The sequence below is a fragment of the Danio rerio genome, chromosome 4, assembly GCF_052040795.2.
Source record: "Danio rerio strain M-AB ecotype USA chromosome 4, GRCz13ab, whole genome shotgun sequence".
Classification (NCBI taxonomy): domain Eukaryota; kingdom Metazoa; phylum Chordata; class Actinopteri; order Cypriniformes; family Danionidae; genus Danio; species Danio rerio.
In genome coordinates this window covers 56520627-56538619 of record NC_141024.2, presented here as the reverse complement: position 1 = coordinate 56538619, position 17993 = coordinate 56520627, and the positions used below count along the sequence as shown (strand labels likewise).

The window sequence follows — 17993 nt, the reverse complement described above, 5'->3', positions numbered from 1 at the left end:
TCCATTTTTAAAAATGTTGGTTATTTGACATTATTATTTAAGACAGTGGTCACCAAACTTGTTCCTGGAGGGCCGGTGTCCTGCAGATTTTAGCTCCAACCCTAATCAAACACACCTGAACAAGCTAATCAAGATCTTGCTAGGTTTACTTGAAACATCCAGGCAGGTGTGTTGAGGCAAGTTGGAGCTAAACCCTGCAGGGACACTGGCCCTCCAGGAGCGAGATTGGTGACCCCTGATTTAAGACATCAACAGTCAAGTTTATTCACAATTCTTGTACATAAAACTATTACTTGAGCTCAGTGAACACAATATTTTCAAATCCAGGATATTTTTTATTTAGTTTTATGTCCATAAACAGTTCATAAATAAGTCAAAAACCATGCCAAAATGCAATATATTTATCCTAACATTGTCAAACATCTTAAATTAATAAAAAAAAATATATATACACATCATAAATATATAAAAAAAATCTATACAAAAATTGATAAGATAATAATAATAAGATTCTGAGTTACTTTTGGCCAGAATGTGCATAACATAACAACATTTTTATTTTTTTGCAAAACGCTATATATCCACCTTATGCTATATTCTAAAAAAAAAGATTAAGTTATGTAAGTTAAGTTAAATAATCAACTTGTAGTTTGTTACAGAAAGAGTGGAGGGTGGCTCCATGTGTGTGATTGTAGCCTAAACTGCGGTCACAGTAGAGTTTGTGTGTGCGAAATTCTGTTGTGCGGCGTAGCGAAAAGGGGCGGGATTAAACTAGATGATTAGACATTTAAAAAGCGAGCAATAGCTTAATGTTTTAAATTTCTGTCTAGAGAGGTCATGTTTTGATCCTCGATCAGTCTCACACAGTCAAGTGATGCAATTTCGCAGGTCAAAGTTCACAAAGCTGACGCATTCGCATGCGTATGAATGGAAATCTAGTCACACTGGAAAGCCCAGTGTGACCGCAGCTTAAGGCTTCATATTACATCAAGAATACATAGAATAAATGCACATCAGGTGTACTCAGATGCTTATAATCCACTGATAACACTGAGAAGTAACTTCCCTGATGAGCACGGTATAGGATGATTTGCAAGTTACCACAGCACATCATGGATCCTAATTTCCTAGCTGAGCTTAGGGCCTACCTTCTTTTGGGTGAACACCCCCAAAAATGCTGATAAACACCAGCGATATTGCATAATTAGGAGAGTATCAAACTTCACTATGGCTAAAAATTGGCATAACTTAAAGATAAATATAACAACTGTCTGCAGTGAGTGCTGCAAGTAAAATGATTGCACAATATTTAGCTGAGATACAACTTCTACAATATAAAAGAGATTTCAAATATGACGTGTAATTACAAATAAAACATCTCAATGAAAATAATCTTTTCCTTATCTTTTTCTCCTAAAAAAAATATATATTTATGTATTATATTAAATATATATAAAATATATTAAATATATATATATATATATATATATATATATATATATATATATATATATATATATATATATATATATATATATGTTTTTAAATATATATTTTCTGCACATGACGTTTTGTATTACATCAGAAAAATGGCTCTGATAAAGAGACGAAATGTAAAGTTGTGTGTAGCATAGAGGAGGCTGACCAACTTTTCAAAGAATATCATGCAAGCAACATTGGTGCACATTGTGGGCAACTTAAGGCAAGAGATGCGATTTCTTAAAGATTTTACTGGCCTGGCATGTCAGAAGACATTGTGAAATGGGTAAGCTAATGCACTTTATGAATACTTCAGTTCACTGAATTTATGAAATCAAAAAATTGCATTACTTTTAACTTAATTCATATTATCATTGTTTGAGGTTTCACAGTGCACTGTTTGCCAAAAAAGCCGGAGATATCTAAGACACAAACCAGATTAAATTCCAATCAAGGTACTACATCCATGTTTCTAACGTTGTTTAATTGTCAGGGTTTTTGTGCTTTCTTTGTCTCCCTCTTGTGTCTGTTTATTTGTGTGCAGTTACACCTGTTACCAATTCCCTTGTTTCTCCATCCTCATTGCTCTCACCTGCTCTCCCTGATTATTTGTCTATTCAATCTCCCCTTCTCCCTCGTTCTGTGCTTGATAATTGTTTGATGTCAGTAAGCTTTCTAAGCTACTTGTCCTACCTCTATCCATGTTTGTTGAGTCTTGTGAACTTCGTCTTGTCGTGCTCTGTCTCTACCCGTTTGTTGTTTGTTCCACTGTGCTTTGGCTCACCTCTACTCTGCCCACAGTCTGTGCTTGAGTAAAGCCAATCCATACAATCTCCTGCCTGAGGTCTGTTATATTATATTCAACAATTTTGATGAGGAACCTTTGTGTTCGACCTGCCAGCATCGCCCAGGAGAAGGCCCTGTACTTTGACTGCCTGTGTTTTATGTTACAAATGAGTGACTCTTTCTCATAAACCCAAGAAAAGGAGTTTTGTCTTTGGTTGAAATAAACTTTGTTGAATTTCTCCCTTGCTCCTTCAGAACACTGATATAAATTAAACTTTTGACAACAGTACAAATGTAAGATTTGTATTAAAGGGATATTTCACCCATAACTGAACATTCTGCCATCTTTTATACACCCTTCACATGCTTAAAACACATTTGCATTCCTTTATTCTGTTAAAGGAAGATATTTAGAAAAAACAAGTGACCGAAAACAAATGATGAGGTAATTGTCATATTTGGGTGAACTATCCATGTAACATTTTGCATGTATCTAACAAAATGTCTTATTACAGTCCAAATGTTAAAAGTCAATGCTAACCTTCTGTTTCTGTCTGGTTTGACAGACCAATGTTCCATTTGAGCTTGTTGGAGTGGATTTGGTAGGGAAGCTGGTGAAAACGGAGCAGCAAAATCAGTATATTTTAGTCATCATAGACTATTGCACAAAATGGGCACAGGCATATCTGCTCAAAACCAAATGTGCAGCAGAAGTAGCACAATCCATTAAAATTTATATATAAGTTTGAAGTCCCCAAACGGATCTTAACAAATCAAAGAAGGGAGTTTGTCAACAATGTAAGCATTTGTATCCTTTTTTACAAAAAATGCTTCAAGTTTTCATTCTATGTATTTACCTTTTATGTTTTAGTGTTATTAGAGTACTTGCAAAGCTAGTGGAGGACAAACCCAGCAACTGGAACCAATATTTAGATACAGCCATGTTTGGTCTGCGGACCAAAAAACAGCTTACCTGTTACTTGTTTGGGAGAGAAGCAAGATGCCCTTCTTAAGTCCCAGAAAGCTATCAGGTGAAAAAATATTTATTTGTTTATAATTTTATAAAAAGTGCCAGGTATATATTTTCAAAGCTGTATATAGTAAATGCAAATGAAGATAATATATTTCTCATTAACATGTTGCCAAAGGTTGATTCTTCATTCTAAGTAGAGTGCTGTGAGGAAGAGGTGGCTGTTGACATCAGATGCCATGAGAACATTTTGCATCTAGTGGAGAAAAACACAGAAAAAACCCACAAAAGAACTAGACGGCGACTTTCAAAAAGGCAACGCCAATGCCTTGAGGTGGGGGACATAGTATGGAGGAGAAATGTTAGCAGTGAACAACGAAAGGGAGGAAAACTTGACCCTAAATATTTTGATCCCTTTATGGTGACCAAAATAGATAACAAATGTGCGGTCCATTTCAACTCTATAGGACAGTCCACGCAAAGGGTCAACATTGATCATTTGAAACTCCACCATGAGGAGAGGCCAACAGTACCTAAAAAATCAGGAAACATCAGTTCACCTCTTAGCCACCTCAGCCCCCATTTTCAATTCAACCTCAAATCACTTCAAGTCTGTCCACCTCAGGATGTCTGTTGTCCAGATGAGGACATTTGGCCTTCTCCTCCTCCATCTCCACCTCCTCCCCCTCCACCACCTCCACCTCTTTCTCCTCCAGCAGGACAATCCTCTGTCCAATCTGGTCACAAAAAAAAAAAAATGTAAATAACTTGGAAAATGTAACTTGGACCTTTTTTAGCTTAAAATGGCAAATACATCAAATAATCGATTTCCTTCATTACTATTCCTTTATCACACAGCGATTCAAGATGCATGGGGAGAAAAAAATGCACATGTTCTGCTTTCCCGCATTGATAATTATAAAACTCTTACTATGACATAGTTGGGACAGGTCCCAATAAAGAAGTTGAGAGTGAGGTAAAGAGAGATTTGTCTGCATGGCATGTAAGTACACGTTTCAGTAATGCTTTCCTGTTAATTAACATTTCTATATGTCTAATGTTTAGGTGATCAATGCATACATGGCCCTTGTTGTGAAAAAACACAATTTTGCACAAGAAAAAAAGCACTTCATATTAATAGGATAGAGGAGGGAAAGGGCTCAAGATTCAAGGTAAGCATATAAGAACTGTTTTTGCTCATCTACTGAAGTTACCTCAAGCCAAACTCAAAGTTTATGTTGTGAATTTTATTTTATGTACTTACACTTGTGTCAGGCTTTGTGTGATCATCATTTTATGTGTAGTTTTGAAAGCTAATAAATTATGTTTGCCTTTTTAGTGTGATCCAACAAAATACGCTTTCATGTTGGGATCTGGCCATGAGCCTGGGCACTGGATACTGGGAGTAAGATCAAATATTTTGATCTATTTACTAAGCTTTGAAGAGAAATACTGTACCATATTTTTAGTAGCAGTGAAGGTAAATCCAAGTTTACAATTCTACAGGTAATCTTTTCTTCTGAGAAAAGAAGCCTTGTATTGGATCGCCTCGGAAAGGATTCTGGCAAAATCAAACAGTGTTTGGAGTCAACTAGGTAACCAATGAATTCATAAATGTAGAAACGGTCTCATTAAAAAAGGGATTTTTTGAGGGGATATGTATATATAAAACAAAGCTGCCAGGTGTCCAGCCAGCACAGAGCCTCACAGCCTCCAAAATGATGCCACCTCATATGGTATATTTGTCCTAAAAGTAACTTTGCTTTTATTCTGTGTTATTGTAACTGTAGCATTTCAAATAATTATTCACTTTAATATATATATATATATATATATATACACACACACACACATACATACCTTTCACTATTATATATATATATATATATATTAATCACACCACAGAAAATGTATATTAAAAATATTGCAAAATTAAAAAAATGTTAATTCTATATTACACTTTTGAGATTACTAATTGTCAAATAAGAATTGTCATGGTAACTACCCCGCCCCTCCCCCATTGACTAAGGGTGCTTTTACACCTGTGAATCGATTCAGTTGTTCCGAAACAGAGATTACAATTGTTACATTTTTGCTCTTTGCTCTTGGAGCGGTTCGCTTTCACACTGCAAAGTTTCTAATCGGACCAAAAGAGTTAAAATAAGTCATGTGCGAGTAAACTCTCCTCACATTGGTCAGAGTGTCAGGGTTTATTTTGCAGCGTCCCGCTCAGCTGTCAGGAGAGGTGGTGGTTTGGTGGTGATTGACAGGGTGCGCGCGCAGAGAGATGCGGTGGGGAGGGGTGAGAAGGGTGCGCGATGATGCCTATTTGAGGACCGGGAGGGAGACGCGAGATTACCAGGAGATCATCACTCGTTTGCAGGCATCCGGACTCGCGAAACTTCCTGCCCTACTCATAATTCTCTCTTCATATAGCCGTAAGCCTATTACATATCCATAAAACACTGTGATATAACCGAGCTCGGATCGGATTGCTTTCTCACTGCAATCGAACCACTCCAGGGTTCGTTTCAATCGAGCCGAGACCACCTCATTCAAGCGATCTCTGAGCGATTACTTTGGCGCGGAACAGAGCGCGATTGCCCTCTTCACATATGCCAAATGAACCGCGCTAACTGGGCAAACGAGACACGTTCCGAAACAAAAGTGTAGGTGTCATAGCACCCTAAGACTTAATTAATCCTCCATATAGTTGAACTTAATTCTATCTTTTGGTTCAATAGATGACCTTAGTGAGCTGTGACTCTATTGTGGGGAAAATAATATAGAAGTGGGAGACCAAGGAAAGAAAGGGGAAAAGCACCGAAAACCACCACCTTGTTCTTGGGTAAGGACCTTTCGAAATAAGATGGTCAATCTCAGTGCTCTGCCTAACCCTGGGAGAAATAACATGTATTATTTCTTCATTACAGATTCATTGTGACACGTGTGACCCTGACCCCACAAAGCCGTACAACAGTGCAGCATGTTAATCCCATACTCTGTCTTAAGTTAATAGTTCAAGTTTTGTTAAATTAAATGTTATCTTGAATTGAACCTTTTTTTTTTAATATACACAAATAAGTAAATAAAAACATTTTATTGCAAATTTAAAGTATGGACTTTCTGTTTTAATTTGTGTGCCTACATTCTGTCTAACCAGCATTTTACACACATTCACAACATTTCAGAATATTTTCTTTTAAATTTAAAAAACAATTAAGAAATTGTATAAACCTATTTCAGGAAACATTTGAGAGGATCAACCGTAATCTACGTAACTGCTTATCGGGGAAAAAGAAGGCAAAAACATACTGATTTATTTATTTTAAATCATAAAATTAAGGTAAAAACGTGCTGTACTGCTCATATTATAGTAAAATGGTTCTTGGATGGGCTGGTAAATAGATATGAATTTAACATCTTTATATCAAAGGCAAGAAAAATATATTGAACGGAGAATGATGCACGCTGATATAGTGTTCACGGGAGCCTAGTGCGTTCACGTGATGGCATGTACGCTGTTTGCGTGTCCAATCCCGAATAAGGGAGCCTTTTCAAGCCAACTGTGAGAACAGCGCCTACTAGGGTCACAGAATACGAGTCACAGAATTTGGTGTAACACCGGTACCCACATGAACAATACCTTTACTTTTTTTCCTTTTAATTTATACAACTCTTGTAATATTTCAATAACTAAATCTTGACTACAGTCTGAGTGTTTTGTTTCAATACTAAAAGAGCAGAATTACAATCTGAGCCAACTAAACTTTCCTTAATTCCCACATTTTTCACCCATTATAATTATTGCCAACATTTCCCCAACTTTCCCTAATTGACCTAGTAAATCCTTAAAATGTCACTAAGCGGAATACTCGCATCTTAAAAAATATGACGGTGTGAATTGAACAAAGCACTGCAAAGCGTTTCACGGACCAAAGAGCCCAACTAAATCAGTCCCTCACTCCATTACGGTGACACAAAAAACACCTAAATTTCTGTTGGATCTTAATCAGATTATGGAAGTCCAAGCAGTCAGTAATAAGTGTGTGTCTGCTGTTGTTTGTGGAGTCGTTTAATGATCCTCTGCTAAGACTGAAAGTGTTTTATTTTACTTGATTTTATTTAATGCTGTAACTGAAGTCACTGTTTGTGTTTCTTGTTTCTTTCCTTCAGTGATTGTGATTATTAACCGCAGGTGTTCATCAGTGTCTGAATTCCCTCATTAGTGTTCATTAACTCTGTCAGGTGAACTATATTGGTTAACTAGTTGATGGAATAGTGAACAAGGGCACAAAGTGTGATTTCAAACACAGACTTCAAAATGTCGAATCTGAACTCTGTTAGCTCAGTTTTCTGTTTTAGTGAAAAAACATTATTTTACCATAGAATCTGACCATTTTTAACAGCAATGTTTTACAGTGTCGCTCCAACAACTGTCACTCCAACTGTTCAGCTACCCTTCACCTCCCTGCATCAGTTTTCAGCAAGCCGTTCTTTGAGCAAGCCGTTTGAGCCATATAGTAAAGACTCCAAAAGAATTGAATCCAACCCCGTCATGGGGGCACACCTTTTTTTGCTGTGCTCTAGTAAACACAGCAGAAATTCCAAGTGTGGAGGAAAGCATGTGCCTCCAGGCAAGTGGACTTGGGGGGAAAAAAAGTGAGGTTTTCTGATGTGCATTGCACACAACAGAAATTCATAGATATTGCTGCAGATGCCTCCCTTCTCTTAAACATTCTGGAGGCTTTAAATAATGTGTTGCTGCAGGAGCAAGCAACTCATTGATATTATTATGCCACCAGATGGTTATTCAGTAAACTTTCTCAAGAACAGAAGCAGTTTAAACAAAGCTGTGGCGTACGTTGTTCCTCTGCAATGTAACCTTCCTCTGAATGGTGATCATCAAAAGGTAGGTAATGTCAATAACTTTTTGTTGTGGGTTATATGTAAATTTTCCCTTAGTGTTGTTGTGAATTACATTTTAGGAAGACAGTATGGGACAAGGGGAGCCTTTGCAGCAAACATGTGTGAACTGCAAACAGGTAGTTCCACTATATGTTATGGAAAGTCACAGAATACAATGTAACACAAGGTAAGACAGAGTCAATCCTGAAACCCTATGTATTATTGCCAGAGAACGGCTAAGATTTTGTCCACAAACCTTTTTAAAATAGGAATACTGCTCAATCTAAAGTAACTTTTGGAAATATAACTAACAGTAGGAATAGTATAAAGTACATTGTAATGATCTTCCAATTCAATTCTATTCCCATGTCAATATGGCCATTAGTGAGTAAGGGTCTGTCCTCACCGACTGCATTTTTCCACTTTACCACACGGGTTTACCGTTGTTTTCTATGTGAACACATGGTTGATGGACATGCTTGACTTTTAAGCTTGAGTCTTTAGAAAGGCCATGTATGTGAGCAACGTATTTTTTAGACTGTACAGTCATAACTTATTTTCAGAGCAGTGGGCCAATCAGAAGTAATCATAGGTGGGACAATCGTTGCCAGTTTCTGTTTGCACACACTGTGTGGTGGTTTCCAGTCAGGTATGTAGGCATGCGTGCAGAGGGTGAACTGTGAACCATAACATGCATCACAAACACACATGAACGGCAATCATTTTTCAAAGTCTGTTTTCTTTTTTTTCAGTCAATGTCACCTCGTCAAGTCTTTAAATGACACTGTAATGTAAATGCTAGTAAACCTTGTGTTTAATAAAATAAAAAATAAAAAAATAAACATGCGTTTGAAGGCTTCGGCTATTCTCCGGCACTTGCCGACTGTTTGCAAATTCAAGACCATGGTGTTTCCGAGCGACCAATCCGTTTCTGATTAATAATAGCCTATGCGTAGCCGAGTTCAAGTTCAAGTTGCTTTACTGGCATGACATTCAGTACAGTATTGCCAAAGCACTTCAAATATGAAATATATTAAAACAATTGAAAAATAATAATAATGATAATAATACAGATAAGGTATAATGACAAAAAACAATACATTTGATATATATAACAACAACAATAATAATAATAAAAAGTTTAAATTATTTAAATAAGATACATGAACTTACATTAACCATTTCTTATGGTGTGTAGGGTGTATACATATTTTGCAGCTAGTCTAAATGTCAATTCGTCCTCTCTCTCAAGTTCAAGTTGTTTTATTGGCATGACATTCAGTGCAGTATTGAAAAAGCACATCAAATATTCTGTTTATTAAGGAGGTTCCAGTTGTCCCAGAAATTGTTGGAGTCAACAGATTCTTCAATTGTTTTGAGCTGTTTTTGGGTGTACTCTACTTTCTAATTGTGTTTTTATATTTTATTAAGCTCCTCGTAGTACCGAAGATGTAAATCTGTATTTTCTGGTTGCCTGTGTTTTGATTTGCTAGTTGTCTTAATTTTTTTCTTATTGTTTTAACCATGACTGAAGTTAAGGTTTTTTTCTTCTTCTTCTTTTCAGCAGCAGCAAAAGCCCCTACCCCTCCACAATGGAGGCGGATATGGCTGAGGTTGCCCGTCGCCTCAGCCAGCGGTGCGAGCTGCATCCCGGGACCCAGATGGAATTTCGCAGCTTCTGCGTGGCCACACTAGTGTGGCCACACCATCTGGGTCCTGGAAGCATTAGGGAGCTTAAGGTAAGGCCAGCGCCAACACCCTTGAGTCGCGTTCAAAACACTGACTTGTTTGCTTGTTGAGCCCTGTAACAGGCCTCATATCTGTTCTTGCGCTCTACACGCACAGGTGCGGGAGTGGCTGGGCTGGCGGCCAGAGGGAGACGCTGTCATTCTGACGCTTCCCAGCAAAGCCGTGAGCCTGAGGCGGAAAGAGGAAGAGGCAAGTTGATCCTAACCAAAGATAATTACCATAAAACAAAAACAAAAAATGAATGACTAAAACTGTCTGGTGAGAAATGCCAATGTAGAACATTTTAATTTGTGATTAAACTGATGAGCGCGTATGTTGTAAAGTGTAACATGTCTCGTGTGTAACCTATGCACCTCTTTCTTTTGCCGCAGTGGCTGGAGTGCTATTTCAGGCACGTCCAGCCACTCTGCCTTAAGGCTCAGGCTTCGGGAACGGATGACAGAGGATGCTTCTTCCTTGGAAGCGTCAGGACTCCCCCTCACTAACCCCACCGCAGACATCCAGCACCTGAAAGCAAAGCAAGTGTTCTTATCAGCTATTAATGTTTTTAGCCTGTTATTTTGTGTGTAAATTTCCACCCATGCACTTTTCAGGAATTACATATACATGCATACATACATACATACATATGTATCGGAACTACTTTCACTCAACAACACCGAGACTACACCAATCGCTGCTTTCCTCCACTTTATTCAGTCCTGGAGAAGACAATTAAACAAAAACATGTTGTCTTCTGCCTGTACTGCACATCCGACCCCCTCATCAATACACAGCATCATTGTCTGGTCGAATTAATTATTTTCTTAATAATATATGTAATTACATTTGATACATTTTACAATTTATACACAATTACACACAATCTCTTATAATTTTAAACTTTTAGAGATGAGAGATTTAAAATGTACAGGTTTAAAATGTTAAAATTTACAGTTACAACAAAATGAACCTATTTCTTTATCATTAGAAACTAAACTTAACTACATACAAAAATATATGTGTGAAAATTACACACAACAGAGCCACCTGGTGGACAACTAAAAATGTGCGTTGAGTTAAACAAAATGCAAACATAACAAAAAGACAGTAAACCGTACCTGGAGAAGACAATTAAACACAAACATGTTGTCTTCTGCCTGTACTGCACATCCGACCCCTATTTACACAAAATAACAGTTTTCGCACTGAGAAACAAAGCAACATGAAGACAAAATGAATAGAGGTAAAGTTGGTTTTATATTCGCACATTCGTTTATTTAGAAGTCTCTATATTGTTTACCATGTTACTTTGAATATTGGAGTGGAATTAGCATGCCAGTATGACTTGAAAACAACATTAACACTGTTTATTTGACTGTGAACAATGTTGTACTTTGATAGTCATTGGCTGCTTATATGATTTCACTATTTAGATTTTGCAAATAATACTTTTTATGAAATTATATATAGAGGTAAAGTTGGTTTTATATTCGCACATTCGTTCATTTAGAAGTCTCTATATTGTTTACCATGTTACTTTGAATATTCGATTGGAATTAGCATGCAAGTGTGACTTGAAAACAACATTAACACTGTTTATTTGACTGTAAACAATGTTGTACTTTGATAGTCATTGGCTGCTAATATGATTTCACTACTTTTCCAAATAAAGAGTTTGCAAATAATACTTTTATGAAATTATATTAATAAGGAAAAAGTCTGAATGTGCGAATATAAAACCAACTTTACCTCTATAAATTATATTATTAAGGGGAAAGTCTGAATGTGTAAATATAAAACCAACTTTACCTCTATACAAAATGGCGATCTGCCATGCGGTTAGCACTTTTGTTAATCTCTAGAAAATATAGTATGTATGTAATATAATACATCATATAATATATAATATGTAATATAGTTTTCATAAAATGACAAAACACTTGCTTTAAAACGATAAAAATATGGAATACACTCAGGAGCAAAGCTCTGCACAACCTACCCTCATCAATACACAGCAGCATAGTGAGGGGGGCAGGGGAAAAGACGAACTACGGCAACACAAGAGGTACAAAAAGGGGCGATGTGCAGGTTAAACATTGCCATGGTAAATAAATGAAAATTACTCTAAAATGTGTTCTCAAAATGATAAAATTCACAAATATAAAAATAAAATCTTTAAATAAATAAAAATCACAATATAATTTGAAAATGTTATAATTTTAACAGAGTGCAATTGTAACTCTGTTACACATACATACTTACTAGAGCTGCACGATTCTGGCTAAAATGAGAATCACAAATTTTTTGCTTAAAATAAAGATCATGATTTTCTCACGATTCTGTAGATGTAAAATAAAGGTATGGTAAAAACAAACAATGACAATATTAATTCGAATAGCTTGAATTGGATTGAAGTGTTTGATTTTCTTCAGAGTTACTCTCAAGTGTTTTGAAAAACAAATGTGCTTAATTGACCAATTCACAATCCATAGTTAACCAATCAGGGCCTATACCTGCACAAAAAAAGCACCAAAAGTACAGCGTCCGTTACGACCTGAGTGACTCTCACACACAGACACACCAGCGACACACACGCAACACATGGCTGCAATAAAGGTAAATTTTATGATTTGTGTTATCAACACTTCTTATATATTCGAATGTTTGGGTAACTTGTGTATTGTTTGCGTCTATATTGTAACCTAATCGTTGCGTTATTTGATGCCTCGAGCGCTTTTCATAATGAATCTCGAAGCTGCTTTGCAGAAAGTGTAGCTTGATGTATCAGAGTGACGCCAATGTTTGTGATCATATTTTAATTGGGGCTGTAACATAAACGTTAGATTCTTAAGACTCTGGGAATTTTAGTGCAGAGCTGGAGTTCCCAGGGGCAACGTTAACTGCATTTGCGTATATTCACGTACAGCCTTATCTATAAACTTTTCCAAATAATGTCAGAATTAATGTCATTTCCACGCTGCATATATTTAACCTGGATGTTTCAATCATTCTTGTTATGTGCAGCCAAAAAGGTATTGACTTTGATCCACGCAAAATAGAAATTTTGAAAAATAATGCATGAAACAAGTTAACTTAAGTCATTGCTTAAATGTGAAGATGCGTGTATTTTTTAAAATCCACCCCACAAACACACCTACATGTGCCTGAGGTCAGAGGAAGTGACAGGGGGATTTGACTGTAAGTTTGTTCGAATATTTTAATTCATTCATTCATTTTCTTTTCGGCTTAGTCCCTTTATTAAGTCCCGGGGTCGCCACAGCGGAATGAACCGCCACTTATCCAGCACATGCTTTACGCACCGAATGCCCTTCCCGCTGCAACCCATCTATGGCAAACATCCATACAAATTCATTCACAACAGACAATTTCAGTCTACCCAATTCACCTGTACCACTTGTGTTAGGACTGTGGGGGAAAACAGAGGAAACCCACACGAATGTGGGGAAAACATGCAAACTCCACACAGAAACGGCAACTGACCCAGCCGAGGCTCGAACCAGCGACCTTCTTGCTGTGAGGTTACAGTGCTGTGCCACCGAATCACCCGTAAAAGAATAATGTGCTGTTTTTAAAATTTTACAAGCCCTGGTAGCCATTTGGCATGCAAATTAGGGGGAAGACAGATTTTTAACCTACTTCAAAATATCTTTGTTTTTGTACAAACATTGATTGCTCAAATGCGCGTGTTCTTCTCAATATTTTTCAGAAAGGAAAGGCTCCCGATCACAATAATGCTAAAGAGATACCACACACCACCCATTTGCAAGATGAAAATGTGCCAGAGCTCAAAAGAAGAAGATTAAGTTTTTTTTTTTTGTTTTTTTTCCACGAATATCTTGATTCGTTCATTTTCTTTGAAAAAACAGCAGCACGAGAAAGGAGGAAGTCAGAGTGTGGGAACACTGGACCTACGCTTTCAAGACTTATTTGACATGGGTCTAGTGGATTCGAACACCTTGGATGTAATGTAAATGTGTGGTGGGAGGTACATTTATGCGGTTGTTGAAAATTTGTTTGTATTTATGTTCTTCACAGAAAAGAAGTCAAAGCCAGTGAATTTCAGGTTGAAAAACAGTACATGGTTTCATTTTTCTTTTGAAAAAAACTGAAAACGGGTCTCACAGACCCGGACACCATACAAGGGTTAATAATCCGGGGTCGCCACCGTGGAATGAACCGCCAACTTGTCCAGCACATGTTACATGCAGCATATGCTTCACGTATTCATTCTTCAAAAGAATAATGTGTTTTAAATTGGGGGTACATACTTCAGAATATCTAATAGTTTGTTCCTGTACAAACATTGATTGCTCAAATGTGAAGATGCGTGTGCTCTTCTCAATATTTTTCAGGACAGACAGTCTGAGCATGTTGGGGATGTTACTGAGAGGAGGGAAAACAGCCCAAAGCCACATACAATTGTGAGCTAACGGACAGCGACTGAAAGAGAGATAGAGATTGTAAGTTTATTAAAATTTATTCATTCATTTTCTGTTCGGCTCAGTCCCTTTATTAATCCGGCATCGCCACAGCGGAATAAATCAGCAACATATCAAGCATCCTCGTTTTTTTTTTTTTTGTTCCTGTAAAAACATTGATTGCTCAAATGTGAAGATGCGTGTGCTCTTCTCAATAATTTTCAGAAAAGCCAGTCTTCCCGATGTTGATTCTGTGAAGATGCACGTGTCATTCTGAATATTTTTCAAAAAACACAGTATTCTCATGTCGTTGATGTTACTGAGGAGCCACCACAGCCCAAACCCCCTTACAAATGTGAGCGAGCATATAGCATCTGACAGAGAGATTGTAAGTTTATTAAAATATATTCATTTATATTATTTTTCGATTCAGTCCCTTTAATAATCCGGGGTCGCCACAGTGGAATGAACCGCAAATTATGAAGCATCCTCATTTTTATTTCTGTACAAACAATTATTGAAATTATTGCTCAAATGTGGTGATGCATGTGCATGATGCGTGTGTTCTTCTTGTGTCTTCCGATGACAGCGATGTGACAGTAACGCGAGAACCCACTCCACAAAGAGACCTACGTATTCCTGAGCTGAAAAGAACTGAAAGTGTGATCGTGAGTTTCTTTGAATATTTTAGCACATTTAATTAAACGCACATCTTTGGAGACTTGATATGAAAAAAAAGTGTCTTAATTTTAAATAGTGACTTTGTATAGCTACAGTCAGCATACACCAGTCCCGGCCGCGTTTTTAAATTGTCAAAGGCAATCCTGTTGACTAGAACATGTCCACTGCACTTTGTCGGCTAAGGGCTCCATTTTGACAGTCCATGCGCAGGGCTCAAACGCATTCAGGGTGTGTTAGAATCCACTTTGGCTAATATAAGGGCGGAAAATTTCGCTTTGGGCCGTGCCGCATGATCTAAAAGGGTTGAGCTTATTTTCTTAATGAGTTATAGGTGTGTTCAGAGTCTCACCTCCCATTCCCTTTAAGAGTCAGTTGCGTCGCGCCATGGTGCATATGAGCGCAAATGCATTTGCTATTTAAACAGCTTGGCGCAAATCGTCAAAAAGCACCTCTTGCGCCAAGCGGAAACTAGCAAACAACTATTGCGTCGTGCCTTGCACCACATTGCACCTGGTGTATGATAGGGCTCTTAATGTGTTGCAAATTAAAAGTGGCATCGTTTCTATAGTTTTGACACTGAAACTTTCACTTTAGACAGACCTTTATAATTTTAGGATGTTGTTGGTCATGTCACTTCTGGTCAAAATATTTAACTTGTGCCTTTTATTCATTCATAGCTTAGCAAGAAAATCCTTGGATATGGTACAGAGGAGTCTAACACAAGTTCAGAGATGAGTGAGGATGACGGTAACCGTTCTGGCCAGGATGTCAGTAGCAAGAAGGAAAAGGTAAAGTCAGCAGCAAAGTCTCCACTCCATCCATGTTTGATAGTGCCATTGCGTATTTCGGTTTAAATCGCCTCATGAAAAAAATATTACATGTGTAAGCATAATAGCAGCCATGCACGCGTGCTAAACAACTCTTTGGGTTGTTCGTAATGTAGCAGCACCCAAACAGCAGCTGGGGAGACTTGCGCCAGTCACTAAATCCAGCATAGGTGCTCTCAACCCTCCGCCACATTCTGTCTTTATGTTATGCACTGTGTTTTTCATTAAGTTAACTGTGCTCCATGTGCTCGGGTGTTGTATCAAATCTGACCCCGAGGACAAATCTGACACATAGCAGCTCGCAGCTATCAACTACAAATTGTAGACGTGTTGCTGTAATACATGGAGACTAATTGCAAGGATTTTATCATTTTTTTTATTATTATTACTGGGTGACGTGCATGTAAACATGACAGATTTTCAGCCATGAACTAAACTTAAGCAAAAAATGTGTGTACAACTGTAAAACAATGAATCAAACTGAAGACCATATATTAATTACTTTTGTTTTGAGTCACTTTTTCTCTAATTGCATTTTTATCCTTTTCAGGACCCAGACAAAAGTGTTCCCCGGAATAAAATTCAGGCAATGGAGGAAATCCTGATGGACTCCTTTTTTTTTTTTTTTTTCCCTCCTCTCTTTGCGTCTTTGTTGACGACAACGTGTGCATGGCAAGCTGTTTTGGCATTTATCTATAACCTATACACGTGTCTATTTTCATGTTACAAGTGCTTAATTTTTAGGTACAAGTGTTTAATCTTTGTTGAAATCTAATTCTACATGCAAAAACAAAACTTTAACGTTGAAATAAACGTTTAAGACAATTCTTTGTTGTATTGAGTTTTTACATTCTGGAAAATGTCGCTATGTCTCCATCAATTGTTATGCGCATCTCAGAATATAAATTTAAAAAAAAAATGCTTGATGGAAAGCCAAGATGCTCATACGTTGTAAAAATGCATGCACAAGTAAAAAAAAAAAATAAAAAATTTATATATATATATATATATATATATATATATATATATATATAAGTGTCAATGTCACTGCAGTGACATGCAGCGCGACACTGAGTGACACAGGTTACTACACATGCCACTAGCGAGTGACACATGACAGTGGAAAACCGGACGTGCCACCGGAAGTGTCACTACACTCAGTGGCATGTGCCAGTGTCATCTGTACGTCAGATGTCGTGTCACTCCATGTTAAAACTGCTACTGTGAATCCGCGTTCAAGCGCACACAATAAGCTAAAACTCGCCCCAAGCACCGGCAAAAACAAATAACAATGAATGTGTCGAGGAAAGAGTAAAGACATATCTTAATTATTTATTAATAAACTTATTCTGAGTCAGTGTCGCAAAGATCCTGACTGACAATCTCCTCTTGGACTCGCCTTTAGAAATTCATCTTTACATGAAGGAGTTTTTTTGTTTTATTTCGTCAAGTAATAATTTAAAGCTTTCTATAAATATATTTATTATGTCTGTGAGGCATATACATTTTGCTTCATTTTGTTAAGCGCTCCTGTTCAAAAACCAGACGACAGAAAGCGCATAATTTTGGTTTTCTTTATTTTATAAAAACGCTGTAACGTTTTTTGATGTATTACTCGTACTTTGTGAGCAAAAATGACGGATAACTTTAAATTGCTCCCACTGAAAAAATGCAAGTGATTGCTCTGGCTCCTCGATGTCCTGCAAGCTTTTTATAAGCAAACTATGCGCCTAATAGCACACATTCTTTAACGTTTAAGCTACCATTGTTTTATACTTGAACTGTTTTATATCTTTTATTTTAGGCAAGTCGTGATGATCTGAGAAGGCAAACTGATCAAACAGACAATGATGGTCTTCCGCTGAGCGCTGTTCGTTAAAAAAAACTTATTTTTAACGAATAAAAAATGCTCCAAACGTTTTTCTAAATAAGCTGAATAAAAAAACGAAACTAAATATAAACACTTTGACATTAGGCTACATACAAAACTGAACTATTTCATAGCTGAAACACTATTGTTTAAGGAGAAGGGGGAAATATATTTTTGTCCCGTCTATTAATTGCTTCACCGTTATTTCGAGAATAAACCCAGCGTAAATACGCAGATGTCATTCCCAAAACATATCAGCGTATATGTGCCGAAAACGAAAGTTTCATACAAATTCTGAATGG

General features: G+C 37.1%; 3 protein-coding genes and 1 long non-coding RNA gene across 7 annotated transcripts in view; 2 read left to right on the top strand and 2 right to left on the bottom strand.

Moving 5' to 3' along the window:
- Positions 1-17993, bottom strand: part of LOC796311 (zinc finger MYM-type protein 1) — an 854498-nt gene that overhangs the window by 408447 nt on the left and 428058 nt on the right. The window lies entirely within an intron of this gene.
- wu:fe14d05 overlaps positions 1-17993 on the bottom strand; it is a 312007-nt gene that overhangs the window by 20713 nt on the left and 273301 nt on the right. The gene's annotated exons all lie outside the window — the stretch shown is intronic.
- The window catches only part of LOC148682203 (uncharacterized), a 429467-nt gene that overhangs the window by 383261 nt on the left and 28213 nt on the right, over positions 1-17993 (top strand). The gene's annotated exons all lie outside the window — the stretch shown is intronic.
- LOC108183637 (uncharacterized) lies at positions 1564-16646 on the top strand. The gene is made up of 15 exons (XM_088650825.1): positions 1564-3063; positions 3137-3296; positions 3414-3994; positions 4094-4211; positions 4301-4407; positions 4575-4640; positions 4742-4830; positions 5980-6083; positions 6169-9882; positions 9989-10081; positions 10264-10410; positions 14248-14355; positions 14903-14981; positions 15672-15782; positions 16372-16646. Exons 9-11 carry the CDS (start codon positions 9736-9738, stop codon positions 10375-10377), a joined length of 354 nt encoding a protein of 117 aa, XP_088506951.1. The 5' UTR covers positions 1564-3063; positions 3137-3296; positions 3414-3994; positions 4094-4211; positions 4301-4407; positions 4575-4640; positions 4742-4830; positions 5980-6083; positions 6169-9735; the 3' UTR covers positions 10378-10410; positions 14248-14355; positions 14903-14981; positions 15672-15782; positions 16372-16646.